General features: G+C 36.7%; 1 protein-coding gene across 5 annotated transcripts in view; it reads left to right on the top strand.

The window, feature by feature from the left end:
• The window catches only part of Trim37 (tripartite motif containing 37), a 190,459-nt gene that overhangs the window by 69,477 nt on the left and 103,675 nt on the right, over window positions 1-17,307 (top strand). For all 5 annotated transcript variants that reach the window (XM_076869753.1, XM_076869752.1, XM_076869755.1 and 2 more), the window contains 3 exons: window positions 709-845; window positions 7,723-7,808; window positions 15,049-15,243. In XM_076869753.1, the coding sequence (XP_076725868.1) occupies window positions 709-845; window positions 7,723-7,808; window positions 15,049-15,243 (418 nt within the window). The remainder of the gene's footprint in view (window positions 1-708; window positions 846-7,722; window positions 7,809-15,048; window positions 15,244-17,307) is intronic.

Here is a 17,307-nt window from a genome sequence, read left to right as displayed (position 1 = left end):
TAATGTGTTCTGTTTTCATTCGCTAAAACTAGTAGGTACCTTTCATTGCATGTCAGTAGAATTTTTAAGGGTTAGGAGATAACCATTTTGTCCCAGCTAAAAACAACCAGAAAAAGAATTCAAGAAGTATTTGTTATTTTTATATAGTTAAGACAAGGTACAGAAAGAAGCAAAAATTTTTTTTGAAGTTTTTAATTTTGAGATGGGAAACTTCAGTTTTTAATTAAATGAAGATGTTAAAGTTAAGCACACTGATGAACTAAGGAGGTAACAATGGTAGAATGAAATCGTTAACCCAGATTGAATTTTAAAAAAAAAAAGTGTAGTTTGTAGGTAAAGACAACTGAAAGTTGGGTACATATATGGTTACTTTTTCTATGCAGATATTAAGGTTATTTCATGACCTTGAGAAATATGAAGACTACTTTGGACTTGAGGGATGGTTTGACATATTACTTTGTGAGGAACCTTGCTAGGAAGCTGACATGGAATATATGAAGCATATCCAGTTCCATTGAGGACCCAGCTAAAATTAATAACCATAGATTGGTAGTGATACCAGTTAGTGTTGTTGTGCTCAGCAGTATAGGGACACAAGGGCATAGAATGGAATTCTGAAACCTGCATAATTCTTTATGGTCTGGATTGGATGATCAACAGGGTGGAAACAGTTACAACAGAATTCTTCTTTGCTTTGCTTTCATCTAGAATGAGCTTTCAGATGGAGATCTGGATCTAGATCTAGTTGGTGAAGATGAAGTAAATCACCTTGATGGCAGCAGTTCTTCTGCCAGTTCCACAGCAACAAGTAACACAGAAGAAAATGATATTGATGAAGAAACTATGTGAGTGACCCATATTACCTACCACTTATAAAGCATCTGAGTGGTGATTTTTAGAAGCATATTGAAAACTTAGTGTTGATGTTCAGCATATTTTTCTAGATACGGTGTAAAAAATAAAAGAACTTGAATGAAATACTAAATAGACAGCTTCCCTCTCATCTCTAGGTTCTAAGCCAAGAGTTTTGGGTTTTATTTTAACTTTTAAATTTTAATTTTGAAATTATTTAATACTTAAGAAAACTTATAAAATATTTTTTTAAGAGAGAGTGAGAGAGGGGAGAGAGAGAGAGAGAGAGAGAGAGAGAGAATTTTTTAATATTTATTTTTTAGTTATCGGCGGACACAACATCTTTGTACGTGGTGCTGAGAATCGAACCCGGGCCACACGCATGCCAGGCGAGCGTGCTACCACTTGAGCCACATCCCCAGCCCAAGAAAACTTATAAAATATTATTTAGAGTTTCCATATTCCCTTCATATGGATTAATTCCCAAATGTTAATATTTTGCTTTATTAAATTTTTCTTTTTTCTATACATAACTTTTTTTCTGAGATACTTGAGATTAACTGAATATAATTTTCCTTGTGTACTTAAGACTGTTTCTTATATAACTGTAGTGCAGTTATTAAACTCAAGAAATTAATACTGTGGTACTGTAACCTATTAAAATTTTGTCAGTAGTGTCTTTTGTCTGGTCCAGGATTCTATCCCAGATTACATTTGCATTTAGTTGTTAAATCTCTTTATCTGCTTGAGTTTTAATTACTGTTTTTTTTTTTTTTTTTCTTCATGGCTGACATGAAATAGAGAGAGAGAGAGAGAGAGAGAGTGTGTGTGTGTGTGTGTGTGTGTGTGTGTGTGTATGGTTTTTTTCCCCCTTGATACTGGGCATGATAACCCAGAATCTCAGGAATGCTAGGCAGCACTCAGTAGAGCCACATCTCCACACCTCAGAGTAGGTATTTTGTAGACAGTCTCTCAATTGGATTAGTCTGTTTCCTCATGATTAGATTGAGCTAGGAACTTTTGGCAAGAATACTACTGAAATCTTGATGCATCTTTTTCTGTACACAATGAGTGGAATTACACATGATATTAATCTGTCACGTTACTGATGGTTATTAATTTTGATCATCTGATTTAGGTATTGTCTCCCAGGTTTCTCCTTTCTAGAATTACTTATCCTTTTGTTATTAATGAATACCTTATGGGGGCTTTTTGTAGAGATACTGTATAACCTGTTTCTCATATCTCTTAATGATTCTTACTTTAAAAAGGTTACTTTGTGATTGCTGTTTTAGTCAGCTTTTTCAATGCTGTGACTAAAAGATCTGACCAAAACAATTGTAGAGGAGGAAAAGTTTATTTGAGGGCTCACTGTTTCAGAGGTCTTAGTCGAGGTGAGGCAGAACATCATGGTGGAAGAGTGTTAACAGAGGGAAGCAGCTCACATGAAGATCAGAAAGCAGAGAGAGAGAAACTCCACTGCAGGATACAAAATATATATCCCAAAGCCACACCTACAATGCCCCACCTCCTCCACTTATTACTCAGTTAACCCCCATAAGGGGATTTTAATTCACTGATTGGTTAAAACTCTCCCAACCCAATCGGTTCTTCTCTGAACTTTCTTGCATTGTCTCACATGTGAGTTTTTAGAGGGACATCTCACATCCAAACCATAACAATTGCCATTGATGATTTTCTAATTCCTTTATTCCTTCTATACTCAATAGTGGAATTCTACTTTAAGGAAGAGCTTGCTCCTCAACCCCATTAATTGATATATTAATTTCACTAGTATCAATTCTTATGTTATAAAATGGTTTGAATTCCTTACTATCATTTATTTCATTGCTCAGATTATTATACATTTGGCTAATGGTAACCTGTTACAGCTAAGTCCTGTGTTCTTTGAATATATCTCCATTATTTTTTTAATTTTTATTTTTTGTAGTTGTAGATGGACAGCATGCCTTTATTTCATTTGTTTATTTTTATGTGGTGCTAAGGATTAAACCCAGTGCCTCATATATGCTAGGCAAGCACTCTACCAACTGAGGTGTATCCCCAGCCCACGAATGCCTTTATTTTATTTGTTTATTTTTATGTGGTGCTGAGTTTCTAACCCAGTGCCTAATGCATGCTAGGCAAGCACCCTGCCACTGAACTATAGCCCTAGTCTTGTCTTTTTTTTTTTTGTAGTTGTAGATGTACAGCATGCCTTTATTTTATTTGTTTATTTTATATGGGGCTGAGGATCGAACCCAGTGCCTCATGTATGCTAGGCAAGTGCTTTACCACTGAGCTACAGCCCCAGTCCTCCATCATTTTTAAGCACTTTTTTAGCTTTGTGTTATTATAAAGCACTCCAGATTCATCTTGTACCTTCTCTGTCCCAGCCCTGTATCAGCTGTTAAATAAGAGTTCAGATGAGATGGTTTTGAGTTTGTATTGTTTTTGTATTTTTGCAGTGCTGGGGATCTAACTCAAGTTTTCACACATGCTAGGCAAGTGCTCTACCCCTGAATTATATTCCAGCCTCAGATGAGATGTTTTATTCTTTGTGGTACTGGAGATTGAACCCAGGGGTGCTCTACTACTGAATTACATGCCCAGCCCTTCTTATTTTTTTTATTTTTGAGACTGAGTTCTGTTAAGTTGCTGAGAATGGCCTCAAATTTACTATCCTCCTGCCTTAGCTTCCCATGTTGTAGGGATTACAGACATGCACCATCACACCTAATCCCAGATGAGACTTTTCTAAGATCCTATTGGGTTCCCCTCCATTCTTACAAAATTAGTTCCTCAAAGTAGACCATTTAGTTATCTAAAAGGGGTTAGCCAGTTAAAATGTGAAGCCTAGGTGCTTTTTAAGTCCTCAAATGAGAAGTCCCTAATGAGAATGTGAGATTTTTAGATGACTAGAACTGATTGATTTGAATCATCATGGAAAATTTACAGTTTATTCTTTAATAGCACTTTCTATGATGTGAAGTCCAGCTTGCTAAAAGATTGCTAACAGATATAATTTAATCTTAATTACTACTTTGTCTGTTATGACTCTTGGCTTTTTTTCAAGATTGTTCTTAAAGGCAGCTGGGTTTTATGTAAAACTTGATTCACAACCTTTCTAATAGTGTTTGTGTTGTGTCCATATACATTCATCTACGCTGGACTGTGACCTCGTCAAGACAGTGGGGCGGGGGGGGGGAGCGCCTTTACCACATCTATAGTAATATCTTAATTTAAATTATTTTATATAATTCATAGAAATAACAGCACAAGTTAGTTTTCCTTCCTCTTATAGATTGACTCATATTCATTCATTCCTCACCCCCCACAGTACTAGGGATTGAACCCATGCTAGGCAAGTGCCCTACCAGCAAGAAGGAAAGCTGTATTCCCAGCTCTTCTTCCTTTTATTTTATTTATTTATTTTTATGTAGTGCAGAGGATCAAACCCAATGCCTCACACATGCCAGACAAGCGCTCCACCACTACCCCAAATCCCCAGCCCTTCTTCCTTTTAGAAAGAAGAAATAGGCGTATAGTCTGTTTGACTAGTGATCATTATCAGTTTTTTAACTGGAAAAGATATTCATTTCTTTCCTTTCTTCTCCTTCTCAACTTTCTCCCTTCATGTTTTTTCTGTAATAATATTATTTATTTTTTCCTGGCATTTAATTTCTTCTTTTTATTTTGGGATAATTTTATATGCAGTTATAAGAAATAATAAGAGATCTCATTACACTTTATTCAGTTTTCCCCAGTGGAGCATCTTGTGTAAGTATAGTACATCACCACAGTCAGAATGTTGACTGCGATATAGTCAGAATCGAAAACATTTTCCTCACCATATGAATTCTTCATGTTGCTTTTTTATAGTCATATCCACTTTTCTACCCATTTCCGCTCTCTCTTTAACTCCTGGCAATCACTCATTTCAAGGTTCCCCCACTTAAAGAATTTATTTCAGTGTGTAAACATATAGCCTTAAAGGATTGACTTCTTTCTCTTAAAATAGTTCTCTGAAGATTGAATTCCGGTTATGGTATATATTAATAGTTCATTTCTGTTTATTTTGCGGAGTAGTAATTCTGTATTGTGGATGTTCCCCAGTTTATTCAGCCAATCCATTGAAGGATATCTGGAATGTTTCCAGATTTGGGCTATATTCTGAATAAAGCTGTTACAAATATCTGGGCACAGGGTTGGTTGTTTGTTTACCAGGGATTGAACCCAAGGATGTTTAGCCTCTGAAACACATCCCCAAGCTCTTTTTTTTTTTTTTTTTTTTTTGAGACAGGGTCTTCCTAAATTGCTTAGGGCCTCGCAGAGTTGCTGAGACTGATCTTGAATTTGCAATCCTCCTTCCCAGCCTCTTGAGTAGCTGGGATTATAGGAGTACACCCCTGTGCTGAGCCTGTGCACAGGTTTTTATGTCAACATAATTCTTAATTTCTCTGGGATAAATGCATTTTTGGTACATATGATAATTGCATGTTTTGTTTTAAAGAGAATGTCAGTTATCTAGAATCGCTATACTATTTTACATTCCCTCTAGAAGTGTATGAGTGATCCAGTGGTTCCTCATGAGGTTTTGTATTTTCACTAGTTTTTATTGAATATTGCGTGGTTGTATTATAAACAGGGTTGGATTTTGTTATATACACTTTTTCGATCTACTCAGAGGGTCATTTTTATTCTACTGATAAGGTATATTATAATTCTCTTATATTGCTGGATCCATTTGCTAATATTTTGTTGATATTTTTAATGTGTTGCATCTTTCTCTGTGGCTCTTTTATTTTTAAATATCTTTATTTTATTTATTTATTTTTATGTGGTGCTGAGGATTGAACCCAGCTAAGCAAGTGCTCTACCACCGAGATACAATCCAATCCCCTGTGGCTCTGAACTGGAGTGAGGAGAAAAGTGTACTTCTCTCTCCTGCTTTAAAAGCTGAGCTAACTAGGCAGTGGAGCAGTAAGCTTAGCTCTTCTGAGTTTGCTTTTTTAGCTTTGAACCTTCACTTTATGAATAAGCTGTGACAAGGGCAATTTGGGCCTCAGCATTTTCAACATGCTATACCCAAGTAGAGCCTCTATTTTACATATGGATCTGGGTAGAAAAGAATTTCTTACCTTTTGGCCACTTACACTTAGACCTTGGCATTAGCAATATGTAGCTGGAGGCAAAATGAGAAATATTGATTTCTTACCCTTCCTGGGAATATATCCTCTTGGGAGCTGCAGGAAGTGGAAGATTTTTGTTCTTGACAATTCCAATCTGAAGTGGAATTTCTGTCTGAATGGATTTGATGGGGAAGAGGAATGATTTAAGATTCAGGTACCACAGATGCATACTCTGTCTTAATAAATTTTAATACTTTTTTTTTTGCATTGGAGATTGAATTCAGGGGTGCTCTACCACTGAGCTACATCTCCAGCTCCTTTTTGACTTTTATTTTGAGACAAGGTTTTGCTAAATTGCTGAGGCTCGCCTTGAACTTGTAATCCTCCTGCCTCAGCCTCCTAAACCACTGGGATTATAGTCCTGTTTCACCAGGCCCAGTTTAATGTATATTTTTTGAAGTGTATGTTTTTTCATTTGTTCAGTTTCAATAGAATCATTTTGAGAATCTTTAAATATTTTTCGTTGCTTTTGTTTTTGTGATTCTGAAGATTGAGTCTAGGGCCTCATGCATGGTAAGCAAGCTTTCTATCCCTGACCTGCAATGCCAGCCCATAAATGTTTTATTAAAAAAAACTGTCACCAATTTTCTCAAAAGCAGGTCTGCAGAGCTCCTTAAAGCATCAAGCTGGGAGATGATCTTAAGATTTCTTTAAATATATAAAATAACATTGATCAGCAACCACTTATCAGAGATAACATTCGGCCTTTGGTTTTTTGTGATTAGCTTATTTCCCTTAGCATCATATTCTCCAGCTCCATCCATTTACCTACAAATGTCATGATTTTCTTCTCTTTTAATGCTGAGTCATGTATAACAAATTACAGCAAATAAATAAAAGAATTTTTTAAAATTAAAAAAAATTGATTTCTACTATTCCAAATAATACTTTGTAGTTTAAAATAGTGTTTTTTTAGTAATAAGAGAGTCTTTATGAGTACTAGTAGGAAGCAGCACCTTTTTTTTTTTTTTAAAGTTATTTTAGTCCTGTTCAGTAATTTGGACTTTTATTTCTTAAACATTTCCTAATTTTACTATCATTAGGTTACCAGATCTTTAAACCTATAGTCTCTTCTATTTACAGTGGTTCTCAGATTTTCTGATTTAAAAATTAAATGTTGCCAACCCTACCTTGATTTTAGTGGGTGACAGTGGAGGGTGGGTACTGGAAATTGAGTGTAGGAGCACTTTACCACTAAGCTGCATTCTCAGCCCTTTTTGAGACAGGGTCTCACTAATTTTTTAAGATTGGCTTTGAGCTTGTGATCCTCCTGCCTTACAACTTCTCCTGTTTCTGGGATTACAGGCATATGCCATCACACCTAGCTTCTACTTTGATATTTTTAAAAAGCTTATATTTTAGGGCTGGGGTTGTGTCTCAGTAGTAGAGTACTTGCCTAGCACATGATCCTTGGCACCACATAAAAGTAAATTAAAAAAAAATAAAGTTATATTATAAAAAAAGACTTCCTTCCTTTAAAAAAGTTTATTATTCAAATGGTTGTTTGAACATTAACATTACTCATACATGAGATACTGATAGAAGTTATTATTTTTGCATTTAGAAATGTTATGTCTTCATAGGAGAAAGTTGATACACTTGTTATAAAATTCTTTGAAATGTATCTATAAATGTTAATTGTATTTACTCTGTGAGAATGATGAATCTTGTTTATTAGGTCTGGAGAAAATGATGTAGAATATAACAATATGGAGTTGGAAGAGGGAGAACTGATGGAAGATGCAGCTGCTGCAGGACCTCCAGGTACAGAGGCCAAGTCCCACAAGCCTTCTGTCTTGTCTGTACTCTTTTCTGACCAGATCATATTTCAATAAATGATAGCCACTGCTCTATGTGGTTCATGGTGTTAAAAGTGCTATATCTTATAGTATGGATTTTAGAGTGTATTCCTAGTGATAACTATCATTGGAAAAGTGTTCTTGTGTTTTAGGCATTGTTTGAGGCTGTTATGTGTACCTTATCCTATTAGAAAATTCTCTGAGATAGGTTCTAATAATATCTACTTTTTTTTTTTTTTTTTGGTACCAGGGATTGAACTCAGGGGCACTTGACCACTGAGTCATATCCCCAGCCCTATTTTTATTTCCACTTTAGAGATAGGGTCTCGCTGAGTTGCTTAGCACCTTGCTTTTTTTTTGTTTTTTTAAGTGGACTTGAACTCAGGGACACCTTACCACATCCCCAGCCCTCTTTATTTTGAGACAGGGTCTAGGTAAGTTGCTTAGGGCTTCACTAAGTTGCAGAGGCTATTCTCAAACTTATGATCCTCCTGCTTCAGCCTCCCAAGTACCTGGGATTACAGGTGTGTGCCACTGTGCCTGGCAATATCTCCTGTTTATAGTTACAGAATCTGATACATACAGAAATTTTAAAAGTTGCTATGTTTCACATTTGATTAAATGTTGTTTTAATTCAAAGCACAAATTATATACTATTTGATTTATGAATCTTTTTTGTGTTAAGGCTTGGTTGATCAAGACTTTGGGTCTATTGTGATGGAATGAATGTATTTTGTGAGAAGGACATGAGTTTTGTGGGTCCAGAACTACTGCTATAACTAAAGAATATAGACTGAGTAATTTATGGAGAATAAAAGTTTATTCAGCTCACAGTTCTAAAGAACAGAAATTCAAGATTGGCCACCTTCATCTTATGAGGTAGTCCTTGCTGGTGGAAACTGGATTCCCAAGGCAGCAGCATAAGGTAGCATATGGGGAGACATAATGTCCTAGCTCAGGTTCATCCTCCTCCTCTTATAAAACCACAAGTACATTGGATTAGAACCCTACCCTTATTAGCCTCATTTAATGTTAATTATCTCCCAAAGGTCTTACCTTCAAGTACCATAGTCAGATTAAGTTTCTACAGTGGGGTTTAAATTTGAACATAAGTTTTGTTGGAAATTTTTTTTTCTTCCTTTTCTTTGTTCCCTCCTATCTCTGACTCTCTCTCTCTCTCTCTCTCTCTCTCTCTCTCTCTCTCTGTGGTGTCTGAGAATTGAAGCTAGGACCTAGTGTATGCTTGGAAAGCACTGTAGTACTTAATTACATACCCAGTCCTTATTATTTTTTAGACAGGGTCTCTCTAATTTTCCCAGGCTTCCCTTGAACTTGTGATCCTCCTTCCTCAGCCTCCAAAATAGTATGCCACTATATCTGGCTTGGTGGAGATATACAAAACAGCATTCTGCCTCTGGACCCCCAGAACTTACATCCTTCTTTTGTACAGAATACATTGTGCTTCAAAAGCATAATTCATTCGAACATTGACTCTCAGAAGTCCAGGATCTCATCTAAAACTCAAGGCAAACTCCTTCCAGCTATGAGCCTGTGAAATCAGAAGAAATTATTTACTTCCAACATGGCATCAGTGGGACAGACATAGGGTAAACAGTTCTGTTCCAAAATAGAAAAAGGCTTCAAGAACGGCCTATCAATTGAAAGCAAGTACAAAATCCAGAAGGGCAAATAGAAAGTTTCAAGCTTCAGAAGAATCCTTCTCTATATATGTTACCTCCTGTACACACTGTGGCAAAGGACAGGCATCCAAGGCCTTAGGAAACCCTGCCTTTGCCTTCGCTGGGCCTGGTTCAAGTGGCTATACTCAAGTTACATGCTGGTGCCTGTGGCTCTACTATTCTGGGATCTCAAAAGCCACACTCTTGCTCCCACATATCCAGTAAGCATAATAGTGGAGAATCTCTGTGGTAGTTCCACACCTGGAGATTTCTCTCTAGACTCTGGGGAAGTTAGGTAGAGGTTGCCACACCCTCATAACTCTTGGGATCTGTGAGCTTGCAGACTTGAAAACCATGGGAATGTGAATACCACCGAATCTTACTGTTAGCTCTCCCTGGAGCATAGCCAGAGTTATACATAAGCCTGCTTAAGCTGTTACTTGGACAGCTGAATACTGTACCAGGATGTAGAGAACAGAGTCCTGAGATGGCCCTTGGCAGCAAACCCTTGAAGAGTGCCCATTTTCTGAAACTATTCAGTTCTCTTAGGCCTGAAGGCTTTTATCCCATTGTCTTGATGATTGGCAGTTGGCTACCTTTTATGGAGTTTGTCTGTCTAGCAAGTGCAAGTGGAAAGCTATTCCCTCAGTAATCCCTTCTGAACACTGTTTGTCATTCTTTAGGAGGGTAGGCTGTGAATTTTCCAAATGTTTAGACTTTGCTTCCATCTTATAGATTCCAGCTGTAGGTCATGCTTTTGCTTCTGAGTCTTGCTGTATGCTATTAAAAAAAGTACCTACAAAGCTCTTGGAATATTTTGCTTTAAATTTTTTTTTTTCTAAATACCCTAGATTCTCACTCCTGACAGTAAAGTCCTAGGACATGGACATAGTTCACCCAAAATCTTTGCTACTTTAGAGCAAGAATAGCTTTTTGCCAGTTTCCATTAAGACAGTTCTCCATTTAAGACTATATCAGCATTTATTGTTCACATTTCTATCAGCATTCTGATCATGATCATTTTGCCAATCTCTAAGAAGTTTCAAACTTTCCCTAATCTCATTGTTTGAGTCCATACCAAGGGTGTATAAAGTGCTCTGTTTACAGTATTCTAGGCATTTTCTAGCCTACTTCTGCAAACTTGCCCATTGCCCATTTCCAAATCTATTTCCATGTTTCAGGTATTGTTATGGCAACAACCCCATTATCAGTACTAATCTTCTACCAGTTTTGTTGCTATAACAAATTACCTAAGGCTAGGTGATTAATAAAGAAATGAGATTTATTTATGTCACATGTTCGGAGGTCCAAGAACATGATAACATCATCTGCCAGCTTCTCATTAGAGCCTCATGGCAGATGGCATCACATCAGGAGTGTATGTGAGAGTGGTAAGTGAGTGCATGTGAGAAAGTCTAAAACTTGAGGAATAACCTTCCCTTTATAACAACCCACTCTCACAGTAACTAATCCAGTCTTAAGAGATCTAGCCCAATATCTCAAAGACATTAATCTATTCATGAGCGTGGAGCCCCCATGGCCTAAGAAGAAGTCCTAACACTTCTCAGCAGTTACTTTGGGAATCGAATGTTAAACATGACTTTGGGTAGAGTCACTCGAACGATAACACCTATGTTGCCCTTATTTTGAGTATATTTCTGGGGGGAGGACATATATTCTTTTGCATACTTGAATAAGACCTCTTTTTTTTTTTTTTTCTTTAACCATTTTGACTCCCAACCTAAAGCACTGCACTCTCCCTGTTTCACACTTTATTTGGGGGTGATCTTGTCCAAACCTGTATTTTAGTCATTCATACTGATTACTCTCCAAATTGTACATGTAGCCTTCATCTTTCCCATAACATTGAGACCCATGTAGCAATTCAGTGTGACTCAGCACCTCTCAAACAAATCATTACTTTTCTACCAACTGTCTGAGCAGTAGTCATCATTTTACTGATTGATAGTTCTGTACATCTTTCACTTCTTCCTCACCTTCAAACTCTACCTTTAATATATTACCAACGTCTGTTGATTCTAGCTCCTTGATAGTGCATAAATTCATCTACTCCCATTCCTGTCTATTACTAGTTCAGGCCTCTTTTTCCATATAGCCTTTCTCATGTGGGCTTTTGTATCACTTATTGTTCTTCTCCATCGTGTGTCCCACATCAAGAGTTTAAATGAAGGGTTTTCCTTTCTTTTCATTAATACCTGACCATGTTATTTCTCTATTTTAAAAGCCTTTATTGGAGAGGCACAGTGGTGCCTACCCAGTGACGGGAAGGTTATAAGTTCAAGGCCAGCCTTGGCAATTTTGCATTACCCAGTCTCAAAAAAAAGAAAAAAAAAATGGCTGTGGATGTGGATCAGTGGTGGAGTACCCCTGGACTCAATCTCCAGTACCAGAAAAGAAGAAAACAATGTTTAAAAAAAAATAAGTTAGTGAACAAAAACTGAATTGGGATGAGATAGCAGAATCTGGAATTGCTTTATTTATTTTTTTTACATGCTAGCTATGAAGGTCCATTTCAAACCTGGAATGGTATTTCAGAACTATAGTCATCTAAAGAGTCATGTCATCTAAAGAATTGGGATGTTAGAACATCTGTTAGAAAGGAGGTCAGTCTTATAGAGAAAACTAGGTGTCTTAGTCTATTTTCTGTTACGATAACAGAATGCCTGAGACTGGCTAATTTATATAAAAAGGATTTATTTTGGCTCATGGTTGTAGAGGCTGGGAAGAGAATGGCACCAGTATCAATTCATTTTCTGGTAAGACTCTAACACTGCTTCAACTCAAGGAATGCAGCAAAAGGGCAAGCATATACTTTCAAATGAGAACATGAAAGGTAATCCTCTTTATATAAACCTACTCTTGCAATGTTATGGTTTAGGTCTCACAGTGTTATGGTTTGGGTCTTAAATGTCCTCCAAAGGCTTATATGCTAATGGCTTGGTTGCCAATATGTAATGTTATTGGGAGATGTAGTGTTATTGGGAGGTGGTATACATCTTCTAGGAAGTATGGGGCCTAATAGAAAGAAGTTAGATCTCCACACTTTATTTTGGATATGCTATTGAAGGGGATATGAGGGCCCTCACCCCTTTTTATTTCCCTCTTTCTGCTTGTTGGCAGCCATCATCTGAGCAGCTTTTTTCTGCTGTGAGCTGTCCACCATGATAGTCTGCCTTGCCATGGACCCAAGGCCTATACAGAAACTCTGAGCCAAAATAAACCTTTTCTTCTTTAAATTGATTTTCTCATGTATTTTATCACAGTGACAGATAGCTAACTTCTAATACCTAATCCAGTCCCATGAGATTAACAGTTTATTCCTGAGAGCATTAATATATTTATGAGGGCTCTGCCCTTTGATCCAAACATCTCACTAGGCCCCACCTCTCAACACTGCTATATTGAAGAATGAAACCTCAGCATGAGTTTTGATGAGGATAAATCATATTTACTAGATATTAAAGTAAAATGGTATTAATAATTTCATTTATAGTCAGTATCAAATAAGGAGATACCTTGAAATACGAAACACTTATTGAGTCAGTTGCTTCCCATAAGAATTGCTTTTGGTTTATTAGTTATTTTTATGTAGTGGAAAGAGAACTTCTGTTTTTAAAAAAAAAGTGCTGAAAAGCTTGTAGGTATTATACTAATCCAAAATATTAGCTCATTGAACCAGCTTTGCAAGAAAACTCTAGTTTTTATTTGCTGGCCAAATATGATTTATAAAACATAATGATATTTGAGGAATAGAACACACTTCTAAAACTAACTGATAATTCGTAAGGTTATTAGTCAAAACCTGTATTTCAAGGTAAAGATTAAGTTACTTGTTCCACATATGTTTAATGGGTTCCCTGTAGGCATCAGGCACTGCATTGTTCATTGGAATAATAAGAATGACTGAGCATTATCTTTCCTAAATGAGAAACCAACACTGAAAATATTGATAAGGATGGCACCAAATATGGGTGGAGCGGCTAATTGGCAATAGACTTTGGTAAGGGAGCTATATTCGTTCCCCATTTTTTTCTTTTTAATTTTGAGACAAGGACCTTACTAAGTTGCCAAGGGTAACTGAAATTTGGTATCCTCCTGCCTTAGTCTCCTGAGTCAGTGGAATTACAGGCCACTGCATTCAGTGATTCATTTACTTCTTTGCGGTGTTCAATGTCTTTTCTGTATTAGCTTCAAGATCACTTATCTGTTTATAATTGTAGTGGCCTTATTTTTAATAATGAAAATCCAGAAGAAACCTAATTTTTTTCCAATGAATAGAAAAATTAATTGGATATATTCATATACTGGGATGTTACACATCAATAGTGAAGATAAATAAACTGCTATATTACAGCAATATAGATGAATATGATAAGCATGTTGAGTAATAGGCAGGATATAAGAGTTTGTTCCCTATTAATATTTTTGTATAAATTTAAACAGGCAAACCTTTTTATGTTGGCTGGGATGTGGCTCAGCGGTAGAGTGCTTGCCTCCCACATGCAAGACCCTGGGTTCGATCCTCAACACCACATAAAAATAAATAAGTGAAATAAAGGTATTGTGTCCAACTACTAAAAAATACATATTTAAGAAAAAAAAACCCTTATTATGTGTTTAGGTTAGTATGAAGGTACCTGGCATTGAGGCATATGCCTGTAATCCTAATGATTTGGGAGGCTGAGGTAGGAGGATCACAAGTTCAAGGCCAGCCAGGGTGATTAAAAATTAAAAAATGAAAAAGACTGGGAATGTAACTCAGTAGTACAGTGCTCCTGGGTTCCATCCCCAGTGCTTGGTGGAGTGGGGGGGAATACTTTTGGGGAATAGGAGTAGTAAGCAATTTTAGGAGACGTGGGGGCGGGGATGCCAGTAATCTGTTTCTTCATTTGGGTGTGATCACTTTGTATATACTTGTTAGACTCCACAGTTATGTATGAGATACATATACATATATATGTTATGTACAGAATGGTAACAATATGAGGTCTCAGCGAAACTGAAATAGATGCTAAAGGTATTGATGACTATGGGAATATAGTAAAAAAGGATAGGAACATGTGGACAAGGAGTAGCTAAAGTGTATAAACCAACAAGGAAAGCAGTTTTTTTTTCCCCCCAGTGAGAGAGTAATTGGCTAGAAAAACAGAAGCAAGATTGGGTTGAGGGATTCCACCTCTTGGGTCCCCTTCTTCCTCCGGGAGAAGTCTTTTCTGCTGTCCTTTAATAAACTTCTAATTTCTACTCTGAAAAAAAAAAAAAAAAAGATTGGGTTGATGGTTGCTCTTGGATTCTGGGTACTAATGAAGTCACTCCCCATCCACTGTGAAGTGTACATCTCTCTAGCCGTCTGGTTTCCTTGTGCTTCTCATGAACATGAAATCCTAAGAGATTTCTAGACATATATTTGAGCGCCGTTAACTACTCTTTTTCTTTTACAAATACTTAAATTTGTGCAAATACATATATTTTCACATCACTCTTTCTTTTTGTTTTGTTTTGCAGGTAATAGCCACAGTTATGTGGGTGCCAGTAGCAGAATGTCAAGAAGAGCACATTTATGCTCTGCCGCTACTAGTAGTTTATTAGACATTGATCCTTTAATTTTAATACACTTGTTGGACCTTAAGGACCGGAGCAGTATGGATAATTTGTGGGGCTTACAGCCTCGCCCACCTGCTTCACTTTTGCAGCCCACAGGTAATATAATTCAAATAAATAAATTTCTCTTTTTTCTGTTGCTCTCTAAAAGAGAATCGTTGAATTTTTTTCCAATTATTTCATCTAAGTGTTGGAAAATAGTGAATTTCTGTCACAGATTGATTTTTCATTTTATAAGAATGACATTTATAGCAACCAAATCATTATTTTATTATTATTGCCCAAAGGTATTATCTGCAAAAACAAATTATAAATGCTGGAGCCAGGTGTGTTGGCAAATTCCTGTAATTCTAGATACTGAAGAGACTGAGGCAAGAGGATTGCAAGTTTTAAGACCAGCCTGGGCATCTTAGACCCTTTCTCAAAATAAAAATAAAAAGGGCTGGGCTTGTAACTCAGTGGTAGAGCACCCCTGGGTTCTATCCCCAGGACCACAAAGAAAGACAAAAAAGAGCCTTTAAGAAGGTTTTAAATGATTTGTCATTTATATTGTGCCTGGTAGTTTGGTCCATATGAAATTTTTTAGGCCTAACTTCCAAGTGGATGTGTATCCAGATTGAAAACAGGAAAAAAAAAAAAGCTTTTTATTCATGCTGTGGTGTTTCTCAGTACTGAACAAGAAGAAAGAGAGGAGAAGAAAGCCAGGGACATATCATTTTATATGTATACGGTTGGAGATGGTATTGGGGATCAAACCAAGGCCTGGCACTTGCTAGGTAAGCTCTCAACCACTGAGCTACATCCCCAGCCCGGAGGTACCTAATCCTAATGAACATCTGTTTTTACTGAGTGTCAGAAAGATGAGCCAAGTAGAAACTTTTGGACAGAAATAAAGTCAAGAGAACAGAGTAATAGAAGCTAAATAAAAATAACCCATCTCTGAAGGAAGGCTAATAAAAGCTAGTGTTACAAAAAGATCCAACTTTATCTTTGTTAAAAGGCTTGCTTGGACTTCGAGGTTTATTTTGATTCTTTATGTACTTTGGTTTTTAAAAATTTTTAAATTTCTTTTGGATATGAGGGTAGAGTGTATTTTGACATACATTATACATACATGGAGTATAACTTATTTTAATTAGGATCTCATTGCTGTGGTTGTACGTAATGTGGAGTTTTACGTGTCGTGTATTCATATATGAACATAGAACAGTTATGTCTAATTCATTCTACGGTGTTTCTTTTCTTTCTTTTTTTTTGCTTTTTGTAAATTGATTTTTTAAAAAATGACTGAATGCATTACAATTCTTATTACACATATACACAATTTTTCATATCTGTGGTTGTATATAAAGTATGTTGACACTAATTGGTGTTTTCATACATGTACTTTGGATAATGATGTCTATCACATTCCACCATCCTTGCTAACCCCCTGCCCCCTCCCTTCCCCTCCCACCCCCTGCCCTATCTAGAGTTCGTCTGTTCCTCCTGTGCGCCCCCTCCCTACCCCACTATGAATCAGCCTCCTTATATTAGAGAAAACATTCGGCATTTGTGTTTTGGCTAACTTCTCTTAGCATTATCTTCTCCAATGCCATCCATTTACCTGTAAATGCCATGATTTTATTCTTTTTTATTGCTGAGTAAAATTCCATTGTGTATATATGTCACATTTTTTTTTAATCCATTCATCCACTGAAGGGCATCTAGGTTGGCTCCACAGTTTAGCTATTGTGAATTGTGCTGCTGTAAACATTGATGTGGCTGTGTCCCTGTAGTACGCTGATTTTAAGTCGTTTGAGTATATCTACTGTGTTTCTTAATCCCATCTTCCATCCCTTCCCGTCATTCCCCTTTGTCTAATCCAGTGAACTTCTATTCTCCCTCCTCCATTTATATACTCTTTATTTCAACACATAAAGTTAATGAACATCAATTGTGTGTCAGACTAACAGAAAGCCCCTGTTTTTTTTTTGTGTGTGTGTGTGTGGGGGGAAGTTGTTTTGTTTGGGTTCCTTGGGATTGAACCCAGAGGTATTTTACAAATGGGCCACATCCCAGTCCTTTTTATTTTTTAAATTTTGAGACAGAGTCTCACTAAGTTGCTGACCACTGTGCTTTAAAAGGAGCATTTTTAAAAGGTATAAAATAATCTGATTGAAT

Source organism: Callospermophilus lateralis, chromosome 11 (genome assembly GCF_048772815.1).
Source record: "Callospermophilus lateralis isolate mCalLat2 chromosome 11, mCalLat2.hap1, whole genome shotgun sequence".
In the NCBI taxonomy this organism is placed as follows: Eukaryota; Metazoa; Chordata; class Mammalia; order Rodentia; family Sciuridae; genus Callospermophilus; species Callospermophilus lateralis.
This window is presented reverse-complemented; position numbering and strand designations above follow the sequence as displayed.